General features: G+C 44.9%; 2 protein-coding genes across 3 annotated transcripts in view; one reads left to right on the plus strand and one right to left on the minus strand.

The window, feature by feature from the left end:
- Positions 1-14,922, plus strand: part of gabbr1b (gamma-aminobutyric acid (GABA) B receptor, 1b) — a 50,929-nt gene extending 36,007 nt beyond the window's left edge. For both annotated transcript variants that reach the window (XM_018754455.2, XM_018754453.2), the window contains exons 15-24: positions 1,183-1,260; positions 6,286-6,436; positions 6,826-6,958; positions 7,443-7,559; positions 9,135-9,242; positions 9,501-9,594; positions 9,953-10,080; positions 10,725-10,853; positions 11,645-11,788; positions 12,147-14,922. In XM_018754455.2, the coding sequence (XP_018609971.1) occupies positions 1,183-1,260; positions 6,286-6,436; positions 6,826-6,958; positions 7,443-7,559; positions 9,135-9,242; positions 9,501-9,594; positions 9,953-10,080; positions 10,725-10,853; positions 11,645-11,788; positions 12,147-12,431 (1,367 nt within the window). In that variant the 3' untranslated portion in view covers positions 12,432-14,922. The remainder of the gene's footprint in view (positions 1-1,182; positions 1,261-6,285; positions 6,437-6,825; positions 6,959-7,442; positions 7,560-9,134; positions 9,243-9,500; positions 9,595-9,952; positions 10,081-10,724; positions 10,854-11,644; positions 11,789-12,146) is intronic.
- A 1,772-nt stretch (positions 14,923-16,694) lies between these two features.
- tnfa (tumor necrosis factor a (TNF superfamily, member 2)) lies at positions 16,695-19,481 on the minus strand. The gene is made up of 4 exons (XM_018754366.2): positions 18,910-19,481; positions 18,618-18,645; positions 18,441-18,500; positions 16,695-17,912 (listed from the first exon to the last, which is right to left on the minus strand). The coding sequence occupies exons 1-4, from the start codon at positions 19,060-19,062 to the stop codon at positions 17,458-17,460; spliced, it is 696 nt and encodes a 231-aa protein (XP_018609882.1). The 5' UTR covers positions 19,063-19,481; the 3' UTR covers positions 16,695-17,457.
- Between the last annotated feature and the right edge of the window lie 666 nt (positions 19,482-20,147).

Raw genomic sequence — 20,147 nt, forward strand, 5'->3', positions numbered from 1 at the left:
CAGAGTCAATAGGCAATGTTCTGCTGAGACCCAGTAAAACAAAGGTTTTTGGCTTACTTTTCTGGGATTTTTAGAAATTTTTCCAAACCCCCCCCGCCTCAAACAAGAGGTATCGTTTGAAAGCATTTAATACCCTCAGTGAGTCAAGACTCAGTGTTGTAACAGTCTGAGAGATACATGTAAAAAATATTTGTCCACTAGAGTGGACAAAAATGAGTGGCAGGGTCTTGGGGGGATAGAAAGAAACTGTTCGAACTGAATACAGGCCCTGAAGGAACTGAGAATTGGAGCTGAGATGCAGAGGAAAGATGGCCTCGGCATTAGATGAAAGAGTGCTGCTGTCTCGTGTGTGTGTGTTTTTTGTGGCTTGTGTGACATTAAGTGGAACAGTTATGGCCTGGGGTGGAGCCACTGATGACTGAGTGGACTTTTCTGTCTGGACAGGAGGAGGGGGCTTTGGTGCGGAGGAACAGGTGCTTAGCTTACACACACTTCCATCACTGCTGCCCACTGCAGGCTCTTGCACTTGTTATGTTGATTCTATCCCGCTGGATGATGAGTGTGAGCATCCCCTAGAGAGAGTGTAGCTGAGTTGAAAAGTAGAGTCCTTTAGGATGACCCCTAAAGCAGCTTGGCCTTTTTACCCATTTACATGCTCATACATTCAGACACACTTTGGCCTGGACTTCCACATGTGAGCATGAAGGTATTGTATCTGTATATGTACTACAATTACGTATTTACTATACCGGTGTAAATGTGTAATGACACTTGCTGGAAAACATTTGGTGAACAAGCTTGATCAGGAAATCAATTGACGTGTATTTCCAGCTCCTCTACAGTAATTCCCAGAGATGTGGGACACTTGTGGGTTTAATGATTTCTCTCTTCTGACCAGTTCATGCCATATAGGTGTTACTCCAGCTGCCAAGATGCACTCACACTTTTCACTGGTACTGTAAACTTGAAGTATTGCATTCGTAATAAGTGCTGGTAACAGTGCGGGCAGAATAAAGTGCAATATAATGACCGCATGTCGGTATTTGAGAAATTTTTGCTGCTGAATGCTTTTTGTATCCTTCTTATTGCAAGTCAATTTGGAGGAAATTTGATAGATGAATTGGTCATGAATCTATCGAACCCTCCGGGGTGCACTGACACTTTCTTTCTGTAATGATGAAGGTGGAAGCTATAAGAAGATTGGTTACTACGACAGCACCAAGGGCAACCTTTCCTGGTTTGGCAATGACAAGTGGATAGGTGAGTCTCATCAGTCCCTCCTCTCCGCCCCTGTCATCATTGCTTTCCAACCGCTCTGGGTATCCATCCATCCATCCATCCATCCATCCATCCATCCCTCTTTCTCTCTTTTGCAACAAACAACGTTTGATGTTCAGGTTAGTTAAACCATCAGTCACTTTTCGTTTCAGATTCTGCCCCTCACAGCAGACTGTCATGGATGGGTCTTCCTCCTCAAACTAAATAAACTGAGTAAACATTAGGAGGGCACACAGCTACCTGTTTAATCAAAGGGTAGCAAAACAGAGTCATGAACTAGTGTAATAATGGTGACATTAGTACTTTGTACCTTTTCATTTGTCATTTTGTCCACTTTTATTTAACGTATTTTGTCAAAATTTGTTATGTGGGGCAGCAGGTGATGTAGTGGTTATAGCCGCCTTACAAATAGAGGACCTGGATTTGAATCCCTGCTTTACTCTAGTACTCTTGATCAAGGTTGTTATTGTGAGCAGATATTGTAAAAATGACTCAGCTGTATAAATGGGTAAATCACTGTAAGTGGCACAGTGACTTACTGTCACACCCCCAAAAACAAGCGGAGTAGTAACACATTCGGCCGATTGATGACATCGGGGGTAAAAGGAGCTCCAAACCCAAGCCCCGACGCAGATTCTTGCAGTCGCCCTTGTCGGTTCCTTGTATCCTGCTTGGTTCTTGTGTTCATGGTTTTTGACCCACGCCTGCCTTCCCTGACTACCGAGTTTTGCCTTGCCCTTGTTGAGACGTCCGCGCCTGCAAGACCTTCGCCTGTCCCTGACCCACAAGTTTTGCCTTGTGCCACGAACCCTGTTTTCGAAATAAAACCCGCACTTGGGTCCAGCACTCACCTGTCTCCAGTCCCTTGGTCTGAGGGGTGACACTTACGCTTCGATTTCCACAAAATCAAAAAGGTAGTAATAACAATAAAGTAACCTGTACGTAAAATCTGGTAAGTTTCTTTGGAGAAAAGTATCAGTTAAATGAATTAATAATAATAATAATAATAATAATAATAATATTTGCTCCTCATTTAGCACTGGTGTGTAACTTGTCATATGACCTTTCCCACTGCTCTTTGTGAGGTTCAAGTGTCTTTCGCCGGCAGTAGATGGACAACACAGAGGTGGAAAGAGGCACAGGGAGGGTGTGCAGGGGTCTCAGATGCAGGGACCTAATCCAAAGACCCCCCACTTTAGAGACACAGCCCTTTAAAGATGCTTCTGTGGGAACTTTGAAGTGTTCCCTTACTGTGGCTCTAAAAAACTGATTCCAGGCAGTTTACAAAACAGACACTTTTTCCATTGTTTTTTCTTTCCCATAAGGCCTTTGGCAGCTCAGAAACATGCCACCGGCTGATCCTGTCCTGTGGGAATGGTGTCGATGGAGCGATGCTGTTTTTTGTGTCCTCTTTTCAAAGGGTTGTTTGCATCTGAAGCCTCTCAAAGGTCCTTTGTGTCTCTCTGGGTCAAGATGTGTGAAAATATGAATATGTATATATACCTCCAAAAATCACACTTTCTCTCATATTGGGGGCAGCTGGTGGCTTAGTGGTGACAGTTATTGCTTTGCAATCAAAAAGGGGTTCGAATCCCTACCCCTGCTATGGTACCTTTGGTCAAGGTACTTACCCTGAAGTGATGCAGTAAAAGTTACTCAGCTGTATAAATGGATAAATCACTGTAAGTTACTTTGGAGAAGAGTGTCAGCAAAATGAAAAAAATTATAATATTGATAAGTAACTGCTGGAGCACACGCCCATGTTTATGCCCAGAGAGACAAAAAAAGCATTACATACATGTGTCTGACAAACAGCAGAATCATCTTCTATTTCAGTCATTTTTAGTGATCTAATTGTCTGATTTGGTGACATTTGGGACATATTTGATCCCGATTTTTGAAGTGAGTCTCCACATAAGGAGTGGCCAGGTGCTCTCCTGCTCCTACTGTGAGTTTAAAAGCACACTCGCAGTAATTTTGTCCTGGATTTACACGGTTCTGTTTATTAGAAGGAAGCGGTGCGGATAATTTCAATACAACCTGCCTTCACTTGCACCTAAATTGCAGCTGACCTGTAAACTGAAATTGCTTATATAAAAATGTAAAACAAACCGAGCTGCTATTACTGGCGCAAAGAGGATGACTCTTCTTTCTCTCTGTGACAGGGCAGAGTATAGACAATAAGTATATGTTATTATATTGTATTGATCCGATTGGAGATGCTCATTTCATGAACCCTTTTAGGGGGAATCCCTTTAACCAACCCACCTTTAAGTGCATGCCACCAGTCCAAAGACGGCGAGTACGGGCTATGTTCGCGGAGGCCCTATAAATAATGTGCTCAGTGAACTGAACGTACGGCGTTTGCTGGAGGGGAAAGCCTTGCACTAAATTAGGAGATGCGTATGACCGCTGCGCCTGCTTTGCCTTTGCCTTGCTTTCCGAGCCCCTCATCTCTTGGGGCGAGTGACTTTCCCCTGCTTTGGAGCAAAGTCATTCCAAGACAACACCCTCAACCACCCCCACCCCCACCCCCGTGTCCTCCTTTGCGTTGCATTCTGAAAAAAAATCAGGCCAAGAGAATGCGTAAAGGAGGCCAAGCGGTAAGACTCAGCAGAGTTTCTGTGTCACTTTTTCTCACCGCAAAGAGCAGGCAAACCTCCACCCCCACCCCCACCCCCACCCCCCCCTTCCCTTTCCAATATTGTCTCCTTTAGTTTTACTCACACCGTCGTCCCCTTTCCTCGTTCTCTCCATCTCTCCCGGTCGCCCGTGACAACCGCTGCGGTGCTGCTTCTCTCCTTTTTCCATCACCGTGGCAACCATTGTAGAGCTCAGTCTCCTTGGTAACACTACGTCCTGATCGCTCCATCAAGGGCAGGGGAGATTTTTTAATAGCACGAGCACACTGACCAACGCGGAGCTATACACATAGCCACGTGCGCCCATTCTCAGATGTGGATGTGCAGATGCGCATGTGTAGATGTGCGAAAATTCACACACTTACACATACACAGAGCCCTTTGAACTGCCTTAGTTTATTTGTTGACGGATTTGTCCACCGCAGAATGGAAGTAAAAGGAATTTCACCACCTTTGGACGCCATCCCTGCCTTAAACTGTTCTGTGTGTAGACAAGTTTGACAAGAGGGGAGCTGACAGCATATGTGTGACACACCCCGACATGTGGACTCTTTGCTGTGCTTTGCTCCACATGGACCACAGTGAGGGCAGCGTGTTTACGTGGACGCCTCGGTGTCACACATGGGCTAGCACCCTTGGAGTGCTTCAGCAGGGTGGAAGAGATTGGTGTCGCTCTGACATGGAGAGCTTCCAAGTCTAGGCTGCTCTGCTGTGGTCATCGGCTCCTTCTTACCCGACAGACAGCTAGCAGAGTGACGAAGGGCAGCATGACTGAGCCAGCTCTTCCACACAGGATGCACAACCTGAGATGCCCCAGTGGATGGGGGAGCTCTGGAGCTCTCTTCGAGCAAAACCGGGCTGCTGAGACAACGATGATCCCCTGTGTCCCCAGCTGCTGGAAGCTGATCGGTCTCCTTGTTTCAGCACCTTGCTGTTTATGCTAAATTGACCTTGTTATTAGTGCATTCACCTTGAAATACCTCCGTTGGCGCATTATTAATCTGTTTTACTGACAGTGTAATTCTAAGTGGTGGGTGGCACAGTGGCACAGCGAGTTGCGCTGTTGTCTCACTTCGCCTGGGTGGTGTGAGAGGATGTGGGTTCAATCCCTGCTCAGTCTTTGTGGAATTTGCATGTTTCCTCCCACAGTCCAAAGACATGCTGCTCAGGTTCACCCATAGTGTGTGAGTGACAGAGAGAGTATGTGTGTGTTCCACTGATGTATGGATGAGTGACCCAGTGTAATTAGTGTATCTAGTAGTGTAAGTCTTTGGGTGCTCTGGTTTCCTCCCACACTCCAAAGACATGCTGTTCAGGTTCCCCCATCGTGTGTGAATGACAGAGAGAGTGTGTTCCACTGATGTATGGATGAGTGACCCATTGCAAGTAGTGTAAGTCACCTTGATGAAAAAGGTGTGTGGGCTGATAACACTACATAGAGTTTATTGGAAGTCACTTTGGAGAAAAGTGTCTGTCAAATGAATAAATGTAAGTACCTTGAAGTTTTAGAGCTGTGGCATAGCGGGTGGCACTGATGCCTCATAGTGCCTGGGCTGTGCCGTTGCATGTGGGTTCGAATCTGGCTCAGTCTGTTACGTGGTCTTCCTGTGTTTGTGTGGGTTTCCTTTGAGTGTTCTGGTTTCTTCCCACAGTCCAAAGACCTGCCTAATATTGTAAGTTGCTTTGGAGAAAAGCATTAACTATGTGATTGGACTGGTGTATCCTATCCAGGGTCTGCTCTGCCTCATGCTCTTTGCTTTTGAAATAGGCTCTGGACCACTGCAGCCCTGCAATGGATAAGTGGTTACTGATGATGAGTCGATAGCTGGGACAGTTTTCTCGATTTCGACAGCCGGATATTTCAAGCAATGAATCAGAGCTGTGCCTCTCCTGGGTCTTGAATGAACAACCTTTGGGTTACATCTGTTACAAACCTTACTAGCGGCACTGCCACCCTCGCAGCGGGAGCAGAAGTGTTGCTGCTGCACAGCAATGTGAGCCAAGGTCACACACTCCTGACGGCCTTGAACAGGAACCCCTCGCCTCACTCCTGGTGAATACATATATTTATAATGTGCTGGAAGGGAGAGTGCAGCCCAGATGATTCCATCACTCGGGTCAGCGTGGTGCTCAGTAATGTACGGCTACAGCTGCATTACCTCTCCGCTGTGTGTCGGTATGAGTCTCTCTCCCCTTGTGACGCCTGGATCTTCTGTATATACGATATAATGCCGTATTGTCACAACCTCTCCCCTCTTCCTGTCCTCTTGCTGTTTGGTCAGGCAACCTGCTATAATGAATCACTGTTTTGCTCTTCCTCTCTTTTCCCTCCCTTGTCCCTCTCTCCTCATCTGCGTCCACGCAGGCGGGGCGCCACCTGCTGACCAGACCGTGGTCATCGAGGAGTTCAGGTTCCTGTCTCAGAAGCTGTTTGTGTCTGTGTCCGTGTTCGCCGGCCTGGGCATCTTGCTCGGGATCGTGTGCCTCACGTTCAACATCTACAACAGTAACGTCAGGTAGGTGTGATCAAAGTCATCAGTGTTCCGCAGCACCACTGCCAGAGCAGTGTGTAGAAGTCTGAGCGTGTGTCCCTCCCGCTGTGAGACAACAGCATCTGGTGCTCCTTTGTGCCGTGTGCCTTTGAAAGTCGCGTCCGCATCTGTTGGCGCACGCGCACGTGTGTTTATTTGTGTGTGTGTGTGTGAGCGCATGGCAGTATGTGTGTAATGTTTGGAAGAGATGGTGTGTGTTTTTGTTGACACATGAATGTGGCAGATACATCCTACAAGGCACATCGAGAACACACACACACACGGACTCTCTCTTTGTGAATGGGTCTTGAACAACTGTGTGTGAGTGTGTGTTTTTTGGAATCACAGGTGAACAGGTCTTGTGTGTGTGGCAGGTACATCCAGAACTCACAGCCCTACCTGAACAACATGACCGCTGTGGGCTGCATGCTGTCTCTGGCTGCTGTCTTTCCTCTTGGCATTGATGGGCTCCATGTACACAGGGTTCGGTTCCCTGTTGTTTGCCAGGTCAGTGTGGCAGGAGGTTTGCTGCATGATTGACAAACTGCTTGTTCCTGGGCTGATCGGAGCCACTCGGTGCCTTACTGGGGCCAGTAGAGGTCAAAATGAAGCTGCTTCATTTTCTTTGTTATATTGGACAGACCAGGGAGCAGCTGTTAGCGTAGTGCTTATAGCTGCTGCCTTTGGACTCAGAGATCAGAGGTTCAGTTCTAGCTGTAGTACCCTTGAACAAGGTACTTGCTCTCAATTGCTCCAGTAAAAAATTACCCAGCTGTCTGATTTGGTAAATAATTGTTAGTTACTTTGGAGAAAAGCATCAGCTAAATGTAAATATCTCAGCAACTTAAACTGATATTGTTAAATGAATTGTTCACCTTCTTGATTAGTTGCTTCTGTTTTAAATTGTGTTTTATTTTTCATGTTCATTTTCTGAATGTGCATTAAACCTACAAACTACTCAAAGAAGTTTTCTGTTAAATGTTCTTCTCAGTTCCGGCTGTGGCTGCTGGGACTGGGCTTCAGCCTAGCTTATGGCAGCATGTTCACCAAGATCTGGTGGGTGCACACAGTCTTCACCAAGAAGGATGAGAAGAAGGACAAGAGGAAGGTAACTGGAAGAATGCTTTGCGGAGCTTGGAGGGATTGAGAGAATGGCTCTGAGAATGTATTTTCTACAGTGTCCAGGGTCTTCTTCCAAAACACATTCAGGGTTCACCCTATGACGATCATGTCATATGCATATGTACAGTATGTATAATGAACAAATAATACATGCATTTTTTTTGCTGAAACTTTTGCATCATCTAAAAGGCATCAAACCCATGTGGAAGTGAAAATGGAAAAAGGAGTGGAACAGAGTCTTTTCATCAGTGGTTCTGCTTTAGCGAAGCAAGGCATTGGAAATGCAAAGAGAAGTTTTACACTTGCTGATAATGTGTCCGTTTTCTTGTCGGAATCCTCTGCAAAGCCCAATTTCGGTATCAGAACCTGGGATATTTTTGTCCCTTAATACAAAGTTCTGGTATGCACATTCTGATTGGGGGGGGCAAATTTTTTACCACGTCATGCATTTTGAAATGCTCTGACATGAAACACTTGCATTGTTTAAGTCCTACAACAAATTCATTTGGACCTAGTACATATTAAAATTATGCGAAAATGGAGCAAGGTGCCAGTGGGCAACTGCCTCTCCTCAGGAGGATGTGGACAGTGTGGATGTGTGATACAAGTGTTATCCACAAATAATGTCACTTTTAGCCTAATGTTTTGGTATTGTAAATGTAATTGTGATTAAAAAGCAGAATTACATCATATATACATTATCCTAAATTCCAAATGACAATGCTTAAAATGAAACTTTATCACATTTACAGATTCATCGGTGGCTTATAAGATGACTGTGGTAAACAGCACAAGTGTGTGCGAGGGACATGACCAGACTATGACCACTGTAAATCTGAACTGAGGGATTGAGTAGGAGCAGTTTTTTTTTTTTTTTTACAAACTACACTGTATGTTCCATGTGGCAGGAAGGTCCAAAGAAAATGGAATTCCCTTCTACTGTATGCACAACTCACATATAGGGAGAATGACAATAAAGTTGATTTTCACTTTGACTAATGAGCAATGATGTCTCTGAATGGCGAGAGCAGCTATGTTTTTACACCAATTTTCAGACAGTTGTACGATGTTGGAGAAAATGGATGGCGGCTTAAAGAACGATGAACAACTTAATCTGTGGGACTGTTTATATGTGAAAGTCTGTTTGCACGATCCATTGTCTCCTGACGTTGTCTTTAGAGCTCCGTCTGTGGACCCCTGAACTCCACACAACTTACAGTATTAGGATTTTATACTAGCCATCCTGCAGTTATTTACCTATTGTTATATTTTTATTGTTTTGACTGGTATCAATTCATTAGAAGTACCTTGATCAAAGGTACTGTGGCTACAGTACGGATTTGAAGCCGGTCCTTTGACTATAAGGCACCAGATCTGACAGCTGCTACTCAAAGAATACTCAGTGAAATAATTTTACAACTAATAGTGTCTTGTTCTTTCATATTTAGACAGTGCTGTAGTCAGCATCCTACCACTTACAACATGCTCATCCATTCACTGGTTTACGTTCTGTTGTGCTCTGTACACTGAAGTGATGGCTCTCCCTCCTCTGTCTCTGCAGCACCTGGAGCCCTGGAAGCTCTACGCCACTGTGGGTGTTCTGTTGGGCATTGACATCCTGTCACTCATGATCTGGCAGATTGTGGACCCCTTACACATCACTGTGGAGGTGCTTTGAGGCTCAGTTTGTTAACTTGGGTGCCTTTGTAACTCTATACGCGTTCGTGTGATGCCTTAAGACTCGGTGGTACATTATACTTACCGTTGTAAAACGGTATTGTCATTCTCAATCAAAACCTGCACCATCACAGCAGAAATTAATAGTAAGAATGGAAATTAATTGGTTCAGGACAAGTAGATACTTGCCAAGGTAGCTGAAATAATATAGTTTTGTCTCATTAAATGTGTTTCCTGTTTTTCTGAGCAGAAGTTCACTCGAGAAGCACCAAAAGGAGACCTGGATGTCTTGATCCAGCCGTTATTGGAGCACTGCAGCTCAGAGAAGATGAACACATGGCTTGGTATTGCTGAGATCTATCTATCTATCTATCTATCTATCTATCTATCTATCTATCTATCTATCTGTCTGCCTTCTCTTTGTTTGTGTGACATTTTGTGTATTTTTCTGTCTGTCTTCTGGTCTGTCAGTTTACAAATCAGCTGGCCCCCCCTCTGTCCCCATGTGGCAGTTGCCAAATGAACAAGTGTACAGACTGTTGTGTGTATGAGGTCGATTACAGAAACAGATACAAAATGGCAGCAGTCATACACTATATAAAAGCATGGAAAAATTCTTTTATGAATGTTATTGCTATTATTTGGAGCGATTTCTTATCAGTGCCCTGTAAGAATGCACCCCATGTGCTGTCACATTCCTAGGGGTGGTGTATGGATACAAGGGATTGCTGCTTTTGTTGGGCATTTTCCTGGCCTACGAGACCAAGTCGGTGTCCACGGAGAAGATAAATGACCACCGCGCCGTGGGAATGGCCATCTATAATGTGGCAGTGAGTCTTCGGGCCGCTCATACAGCTCTGTGTGCAGCCTTGTACCTCTCTATTGTGGCTCCCTGTCACTGACACAATAAAAGGAAAACAGCCTTTTTCTGTCAACTCTGCCGCTCGATTTCCTATGACTCAGTATGACTCCATAAAATGGTGTAAGTGGTATACTAAATATTATCTTATGGCATTTTTAAAATCATATTGAAAAATAAAGGCATTAAACAGACATGAGGAGACCAATGTGTCTGCTGCTAACACTGAATTTCACATTCTGTAATTCAATGGAAAATCCTAAAACTATCTCAGAGACAGGAGTGCTCACTAATTTATAACATTCTAGTAATGGGATGGTTCAATATGGCTAAATTAATCTTCACAAATTAGGTGTAAGTGATGAAAAATGAGCACATAGTAAAATTAATTATTCTATTAGGAGGCCCTAATGAGGCACCATCACTTGGTAGGAAATTTTTGCTGCAATTGAGACGTGTAGTTTTTCACACAGTACCAAAATCTCTGCCACGTCACACTGATATGAAAGTTATGACTGCTGTATTATGAATAATAGCACAATTTTCTATAGTGTGTGCTGATGAATGGATGGAGCGTCTCACTGTCTTTCATCTGCTCTGTTTGAACCCCTACAGGTTCTCTGTATGATCACAGCACCCGTCACCATGATCCTCTCCTCCCAGCAAGACGCCTCCTTCGCTTTTGCCTCTCTGGCCATTGTCTTCTCCGTCTACATCACTCTGGTAGTGCTCTTCATCCCCAAGGTGCGGCAGGCCTTTGATGATAAACCTTATTGTTATTATGTCATTTTCATGTCACTCACATACAGTATGGGGAAAACACAAGTTTTGAGCAAGAAGTGACCCGATAAGTCTTCCCAGCTCTTCTGCAGCAGTACCCAGAAATATTGGGCACTTGTGTCATGCTTTGCTTTCACACTCCTGCCCAGATTGTCCCATACAAGTATAGCTCGGCTTTCCCAGGTGCGCTCAGACTTTTCGCTGATACTGTAGATGGATGTTTGCTCCAGCAGTCGAGCTTCAGAGCAGCGATCCCCTTTTTTTTGCATTTGAACCCGTGGTGTTCTGGAGAAAGTCCAGTTCCTTTGCCACCACGCCTCTTGTTGCTGTTGTCATCTGGTCCTGTCCTCAGTGCTAATGAAGTGAAAAATTATATGTAGCACAAGTAAACCTTTTCAGCACTCACTCTATCGATAAAAGATTTGCCACTATGATAATAGTGGATTACTGGTTATTTAAGATGAAATATTTTAAAAAGTAGTTTCCAGTGCATTCAGACCGTTTGTATTGTTAGGACGTAGCTATGTTTCCAAAGATATCTCTGCTTTCTGTTCTCTGTGTGATGAATCCCAAGGACATAAACAGCTCTTCTCTGTAGTTGTTTCGCGAAACTCTCTATTGTGTTGCAATGCATCTGTGGGTCTGTATGTCGCTCTGTAAATGTTTTTGTTCGTCTTTGATGCCATTGAGTCTCCATGGTACTCCATGGTGCTGTGGACTTGCGAGTTGATCATAGAGTTTCTGCTGTGCTCCAGATGCGACGGCTCATCACTCGCGGGGAATGGCAGTCAGAGCAGCAGGAAACCATGAAGACTGGCTCCTCCACCAATAACAACGATGAGGAGAAGTCGCGGCAGCTGGAAAGAGAGAACAAGGAGCTGCAGAAGATCATACAGGAAGTATGGCTCTTTTCAAGTCACTCTCCCCTTCTCGCGTTGCGACTCCATCGCTACCTTTGTGCTCCTCTGTTTTTTATCGGCACTGCTCCTCCTCTCTTTGGTCCTCCTCTGTTTTTTCTGTTACGAAGAGCTGAATATTGCAACTCGAAAAATGAAGACTGCAATTTGGGGGTTTTTGGTGAAGTGTGTCAATGGTTTTATGACAGATTTTCTAAAAATTATTTCAACAAAGGCTTAGTTTTTTCAGCATATTGGTTTTGTACTGATGATGGGTCTCCTTGCACGTCAAAGCAGGGTCCTCAGGTGATGTGCCAGTGTCATCAGCTCTAAATACATCTCTCTCTATCCTTGTTTTCAGAAAGAGGAGAGGGTGTCGGAACTGCGGAACCAGCTGACTGAAAGACAAGCGCTACGCTCCAGGAGGCGTCTTTCTGGCCAAAACCAGAACCACAGCACCCCCGCGCCCCCTGCCTCCCAGAATGACCCTAAATCCCTGCTGCCCCCACCCGGATACCCCCTCCCGTCATCTGACAACCACTCCCTCCCACCTTCCTTCTCTAACTCCTCCAACCTCTACCAGCCCGACGGCAAGATAGGTCGCAACAACTGCCACACCAGCCGGCTGCAGCTACTCTACAAGTGATGGAGGAGTGAGGCAGGAGGGAAGGAGAGCAGAGAGGAGTGAAAAAGGGTTTAAGCAAGAGGAGTGGAAGGACTGTGAATGGGAGGAACCATTATGATTCAGGGGTGCAATGTGAGGGGTCTCAAATGGGACATGAAGGCATTGCCTAAGAAGAGCAAACAAAGTGACACGAGATATGGATGAAGAAGTGGAAAAGGAATATGGTTGCGATTAAGCAATAGAAATGAGGGGTAAGACAGAATGTTCCAGGAGGTGAGGATTTTGGTGAGAATTACAGTTTTCCCTCGATTTTACTTCATCTCTTTCTGGGTGTAAATGCAGGGCTTGGTCTTTTGTACACACTAAGCCTTCCCACATTTTTTCAACACATTTCTTACTACTGCATGAAATGTATTACATGTTTACTGGAAAAAATTCATATATGTGTGACCGTCATGAAGGGGATGTAGTCATGGTGCTTAGATGGTCTTATGGATCTTCTAAGCATTTGCCACAAGTCCTTCCATGAGGTGACTCCTGGGATGAGAAGACTCCCTCTTATTTTTATGAAGTGAATGGCAACTGTTTCTTCGAAGAGGCCTGTGTGTGTAACACAGGCAGTGGTGCTGGGGGTGGATTAAAGTTGCTTTTCAACAGGTGGCTGAGCTATATATGAAACACAAGATTGTTTCTCCAGTTAGCAAATCATGAATTTTTGTCCCGCTCCTGAATGCTGAGACCAGCTCATCCTGAAGTTCAGAAGGACCTGGTTTGCCCCTCCCTCAGTCATTGTGTTAAAGGTGACTCTTAGGGCTCTGCTTGTGTCAGGAAACTATTTTAAATGTTTGTGAATGAAGGGACAGTTTGGACAAAGCGAGTGTTATGAGGGTAATCAAGTATGTTGGATTAATAGACCCTGACAATGAATGATGAAGATGACTGCACTGAACCAAATACACACAACAACTCCTGGTTGGGTTGACTGCCCAAGGTGCTGTCTGTGTGCTGTGTGACTAATTATAAAGAATTACTGCACAATGGTTTTACATGCTAAATTAACTTGAAAACACACACAGATTTTCTGCATAAACCTAAGATGTTTAGGAGGAAGTTTTTTTTTCTCATTTGTTTGCAATAATATCACTGTAAAGTAAACATGTTCATGCCTCCTGCACTTGTATTTGTATCTGCCGATGAAGTCCAAAAGCAATATCGAAGAGGTGCGGGCAAACCAAGGACTTCTTTGTGGAACTTCGTCCCATTCCATCTTAGCATTGCTTGAGACCTCTTTTAGTTGTAGGCGGAGCTGTATAGTAGGCAGAACTCTGTTGTAGCTGGAGCTCTGTTGAAGGTGGGGCTCTGTTGTAGGCGGAGCTATTTTAAGCACAAACTCAAACCGGTGAACTCCCTTGTCCTGCGTTTCTCTCAAACTGCTCCTTGAGAAGCAAGATCTAGCTGTCTGCCCAGCAGTTGCCAATCTAATCATCACCTCTCTGCCCAACCTGTATTATCCATTGATCAACCCATTATTGATTATTATTCAGTGCAGAGTTCTGTGTTCCTGAACCTAGTCCAGAAGCATAGGATGTGCCAACCTGTGTTATGTGGAGAATTAGGGATGCATGGTAGTAACCAGAGGCTAGAAAAATTCAGTAACAGTCAGAATGTTCATATGTCCTTCTTTCTGTAGCGTTTTGTTCTGGGTGACCAGGACATCCGGGAAAAGTTTTACTGTGCTGGAAAACAGAAGGCACTGTACGGCGCAGGGTTGTTTGGTGACTTGTGAAATGCACTTTGTTTCTTTGACATTTCAGAGTTTTCTGATACTGCTCACGTCTCCCGAAATTTGTGAATCCGTCACTAATGTTGAGGGCATCCTTGTGCTTTAGAATTAACCTGCAGTCTCACAGATCCATCCTGTGCCATTATTTGAGCATTCATCATCCAGTGTCCATCATGTCACAGCACACCAGGCATATTGCACACTCCCTTTCTGGAATGGAGGCCCCTTGTGCCTGGAAAGCGTAAAAAAATGCGACCGTGTTACGCTCTGTTACACTCTGTTACACCATGTTTAATGTTAAGTTATTGCTGTGCTTCCTGTGTTTCCGTGGTAACAGTCCGAGGAGCTACTTTTACCCTACCAAGCTTTGTGGTTAACTTTACAAAGTAGAGGAAACCTTTAAGTTCTATAGCAGCTTACAGGCGTATGAAAAGCTTTGTAAATGGAAACGAGAGTTATTCAGCGTTCAGGCCCGAGCAGGAAGCGGGGGGGGGGGGGGGGGGGGCACAGGGGCCTGCATATGGTTTAAAGTTTATCATTTTTGCAGCAGACATATCTTTCTGTTCCTGCTGTCCTCTTTGCTGATGTTTTTGTGAGACACCTGTTGCTCACAACCTCACTCTCTGTCTTCTTTTATGTTGGTTAATGTATTTTTCATTTTTCTGACTTTTTTTAAAATGAAACCTACCTGCCTATCAATATTTGTCCAATAGAATACTGTAATAATGCTAGCACAAATGCTTATTAAGGTTACATGAATATATTGTATATTAAGAAATTATGGAAAAGATTCAGTACCATTTAACATAAATGTATTCTTTTGCACATGTACAATTGTACTCCTCTGTGGTATTGAAATTATATTTATATCTATGATTGGTATTGTTGATATAAAATTATGTGGTATGCAATCAGGAATGGTTATTACAGTTAAATAAACGGATTGTTTTTCACTGTGTATTCTTAACAGTCTGTGCGTGCGTGTGTGTGTGTGTGTGTGTGTGTGTGTGTGTGTGTGTGTGTGTGTGTGTGTGTGTGTGTGTGTGTGTGTGTGTTCACTCTGCATTGTATCTTATCCATTAGGGGCCGCTGGTGCCATAGCAGCTAGAGCCTTGAGCTTGCAGTTGAAAGACCTGGGTCTGAATCCCCTCTCCTGCTGTAGCACCCTAGATCAAGGTACTTAACCTTGATCGAAGTGTAAATTACCATGCCATATAAATGGGTAAAGCAGTGCAAGTCACCTTGGATAAAGGTTTTAGTCAGTTAACAGATTATAAACAATAGTTTTCCCACTGTGCAGCTTCCCTGACCTGGCAAACCAGTCCCTGTGTGGTACGTAGCACTAGAATGTGTCACAATTCACTTTTATTTCTGCTCCTCTCTGCTGTGCCTTCCTCTTAATTTACCACTCCTCCAAAGGTAACTATTAACTGTGTCTTCTTTATTCCCCTGACTGCATTATTTCCCTCTGGGATTTTTGGAGATATTTCTGTTTTTCTTTCAGTTTCAGCTGTGATCCTGTGACCCTCTGGCTAGCAGTTTCACAATATCTTCATCATCTGCATGAATAAAAATTTCAGTGGTAGGTTTTTCCTTCTTTTCATCATTATAAATGGTATTGATAGTGAAATGATAGTGACACTGTGACCAGTAGTTTCCCAGCAGGTCAATTAGAGCTTTTCTCAGGGTCATACATTTCGTCATACTGGTGTGACTCACCTCCTCAGTGCGGTTAATCTCACCTCCCTCGGCCACACGGGTCATGTTTACCACGGCACTGGAACACCTGACACCCCAACCCCTGCAAACGCCCATCTAACCTCTAATGTCTGTTTTCAAAATGTATTATTATTATTATTATTATTATAGCTCTTTGGATTTCACAGCTTTTCAGATGTAATAAATTTCAGGATTTAGGTCTAGTTAGGGTTGGCGTCTGCTGGTCAAGGCTAGCTCAAAGGAAAATATCTGGTCTTAATCACTGCTAATGTTGCCATTACTTTGCTGACAGTGGATGCCCTTTGCTGACAGACTGAGCCCTCCAGGACCCCTGATATACTGGTTTCGACCTGAAGATTAATGGTTCAGACTCGGAAAGGTAGAATTATAACATGTCCATCTCTAGTGTGACATCCAACTATATCCTGGGGTAAAAACAGTGGATCGTTTTGGAGGTGTATTTTACAGCGCGTTGTGTCTTTTAAAGATGCCGTGGTTTAATTCTTTTAAATGTGTCGCAGCGTTGGTCACGGTGTTTGCACACAGTGAGAAGCTATTAAAACCACACGTGGTCTGTAAAGTAAAAGCGTGCATAGGTATAGCTGGTTTTATCTCCCAAGGCGCTATATCAAATAAAAAATGTGTGTCTCTCCAACACTGATACACACTGTCTGCTAAGCAAAAAAAAAAATTAATTTGCTACATAAGCAATGTAACGGTGGCAATTAAGTACTGGAAATTTTGAACTAAGATGGAAAAGGCGACACTGCGACATTCGATCGAAAACATTTTTATTGATTGCTTTTTTTCGAGGACAACTTTGAAAGTCAGTTCAGCGCCTGGTTCAGAACAGGAAATAAATAGCTTTAAAAAACATTTCGCATAAATAACAGGATAAACAGCAATGTCTTTCCTCTCCTGAGATAAACGTTCATCGGTAATAAAAAATAATAAATATATATAAATAAATAAATAATTTCTTGTATAAATACTAAAGATAATACAACATTCAAAAAGTTTTACAGTTGCTATGGTAACATGTTGAGTCTATTCATATGCTATTTTCCCCTGATAGACTACAGCTCTCTGACCTGAGTATAGTATATGAGAGAGGTGTTGTCTTGCAGCTATAATGTTGCACAGTAAAGTACAACAATACAGTGGAATAATACATTTAGTGCACAGAAGAAGTAGTCAGTGATACACACAAGCGCACACACACACGCACGCATGTACATACACAGTGACACAGTGTGTCTAGATATACAACCTAATAAACTGTTTCAGTTTGTACATTTACCATGGATTTTACCATGGGCAATGATAACATTCAATAAGGCAAGACGATAAGGTCTCAAAAGGTCTATCAGCGTTGTTTGGATACCCACTAATAATTACTCTTCAAGTACAGGTGTGAGCCGAGCAGCTCTGCCATCAACTCTTATTCAAGTGCTTTCCCTCTCGTTCTGCTTGTGGTTTCTCGGCGCATCCTATTGTGTCGTTTTGTGCCGAGCTGCAAACTCTTTGCGTGTTCTTTCCGACCTCTTACAGCGCGAACGCTCCGAAAAAGGTCTTCCCGTCTTCCTCGTCCATGTCTGGCAGCAGTTTGGGACTGGTGGTGGTTTTTAGGCGGTCTCCGGCATTGAGGCTGAACACGGCTCCCAGGTAGACAGCGCTGTACCAGCGCTCACCGTTGTCGGACCCGCCGGTCACCTTCTTGCAGGCAGAGCGGACGGCACTGAGCAGCGGCTTCCAGACGCTGCCGTAGGACTCGGACCAGCGCATCACCGCGTGGCTGATGTGCACAAATTGCTCGTTGGAGTATGGGTTCTTCTCGTGGCAGTTGACCTTGAAGGAGGCCTGGCTGTAGACGAAGTAGAGGCCCGCCTTTTCCACAACGATCTCGTTGTTCTCCAAAGAGAGCCCCCCCTGGGAGAATGCCTGGCCGACTTCACTGTACCACTCTGCCGACTCGTTGGACACAAGAGAGTTGTGTTGACCTGGAGGAGGGGCGGCAGGTAGAGTGCGATGTCAGAACAAACACGCATTTACCAACATTTAATGTGCACATCTGCTCCTTTTGCGGAGAAACGGGAACCCGGTGTGTGAACTGACCGACCTGACCTTCGATGATCTACGTAATGCTGGTTATCTATCTATAGGGAACAGCCGGTAGTGTAGTGGATAGAGGTACTGCCTTTAGATCCAAAGGTCGTAGGGTTGATCTCTAGCTGTAGGCCCCTTGAGCAAGGTTATTACTCTAAATTGCTCCAGTAAAAATTACATGGGTGAATAATTATAAGCTTATAATAAATGTAACCTTAACACTGTAAGTCACTTTGGTGAAAAGTGACAACTAAATGAATAAATGTAAATAATGCACTGAGGTCCACAGCTCCTAAGAATAAAATAGATAGATGAGATACTAGATAGATGCGAACTGACTTTTGAACGTATCATGAATATATTGTGTGAGAAATATAAATATTTACCGACTGAATGCAATTTTCCACAAACGATTTTCTTACCTTCTAAATGGATAGCACCTTTGACGTTCTGGGAAATTTGCCTCAACATGTGTCGGAGATCTGAAGAGGGAAAGGGAAATGGACTTGAGCATCCAGCGCATCCGAAGAAAAACAAAAAAAACAGCGTGGAAAGTGAATTTCCAAGGACAAGGAAATGAGGAGGAGAGGTGAACTCACCGGTCTCTTGTTCGTCTTTGTTCGCCACCTGATTGAAAAGAGAGAGTCGGGTCAGCACCGTGACGCGGAAGGGAAACAGCTTTCGCTGTGAGGTTCTCCCTCTGCGAGACACTAAAATTAATTTGACTTTCCCCAAGCGATAAAGCGACATTATAGACAGACCCGACACCGAGAGGGAAACGCCCAACTGACCGCGTCCCGTTCGAGCCCTTGGTGCGGCGTCTCTCTACGAACTGCTGAGTGTCCATTGAGAGCTAGAACAATTTTCTCCGCTTCTGTCGGAGGTCCTTACCTGTTCGTGCAGGGTGAACAACACGGCCGCGGCGGCGCACAGCGCCAGGATCCCCAGCAGGCCCCCCAGCTTCCATCGGCTGGCCGAAGGACCGCGCCGCTGCACCTTCGCGCTGTTCTCCACCTCCACGATGCTGCTGCAGCTGACTTCCATGATGCCGTATTAGTGATCCAACAGAAGGGTTTCGCAGGAGTGCCGGCCGACTGCGAGCGACGAAGCTGCGTTTAAGGCTTGCAGAAGTGACGAGTTGTGTGAGGACTGACTGTGGAGCTGTGCAGCTAATATATGCTCAGCAGTCATGGCTGGGGAACTCCAGTGATGTCACACAGCGCTTTCACAAATGGCAAGATTGGACACTCTCTGTGGGGTGGGGGGGGTGACGGTTGTGGTTTGGTTATGACAAGATAGAAACTTGGTCGCCCAACACACACATGCGCACACACACACACACACACACACACACACACACACACACACACACACACACACACACACATACATACAGAAGCATCTACCTTCCTCCATTTGTTTCTCTGTTTGAGTCAGATAAGTGCTGACATATAAGCCCGAATTTAGACACCCTCACCGCCGCTGCTGGTCTACCTCCAGAGCGGAACAAAGGCGGTCATCCCACAGAAGCGCCATTCGCTCACTCTCTTTTTTGTGTTCCCCAGCGTACTTCCCTTCCACTCTGGGGTTCTCTGTGGGGTTTCTTCGTCAGCCGTCCGCTTCCCTTCGCTCCTGCTTGACTTCGTTCTCTGCGGTTGGGACAGCAGTGCGGATGGGGCAGCGGTAGAGATGGGTTAGTGCTGCGGTCGGGGCACGAAAGTCACTGGGGCAGTAATGTCACCAGGATTTTACCCCTGTAGTGTGGTGCGAACCGCTGCCTGATGAAGGTTCAGATGAGCCTGGGCACCACAACGAGCTCCCTGCTCTCAGAGCTGTGCTGCTCCTCCAATCAGTGACAGCGCTCACATACACACACACACTGCGTAAAGGCGCCCCACTCCCCAGGACCGTATCAGAATATCACCCTTCCAACAACAAGAAATTATATCAGGCTCAAGTTTGAGAGGGAAGTGAGACGGAGCAGCTAAATGGTGATAAACACTGCGGGGATGTTGAATCGGATGATAACGCTCGGAGAATAACCGGGCCGCTCAGTGACTCACTCGGCGATACTGTGACGTCCATACGACGATCCGACCGCCAAGAAGGACGTTCAGGTCCTTTGCGCC

Source organism: Scleropages formosus, chromosome 23 (genome assembly GCF_900964775.1).
Source record: "Scleropages formosus chromosome 23, fSclFor1.1, whole genome shotgun sequence".
Lineage (NCBI taxonomy): Eukaryota > Metazoa > Chordata > Actinopteri > Osteoglossiformes > Osteoglossidae > Scleropages > Scleropages formosus.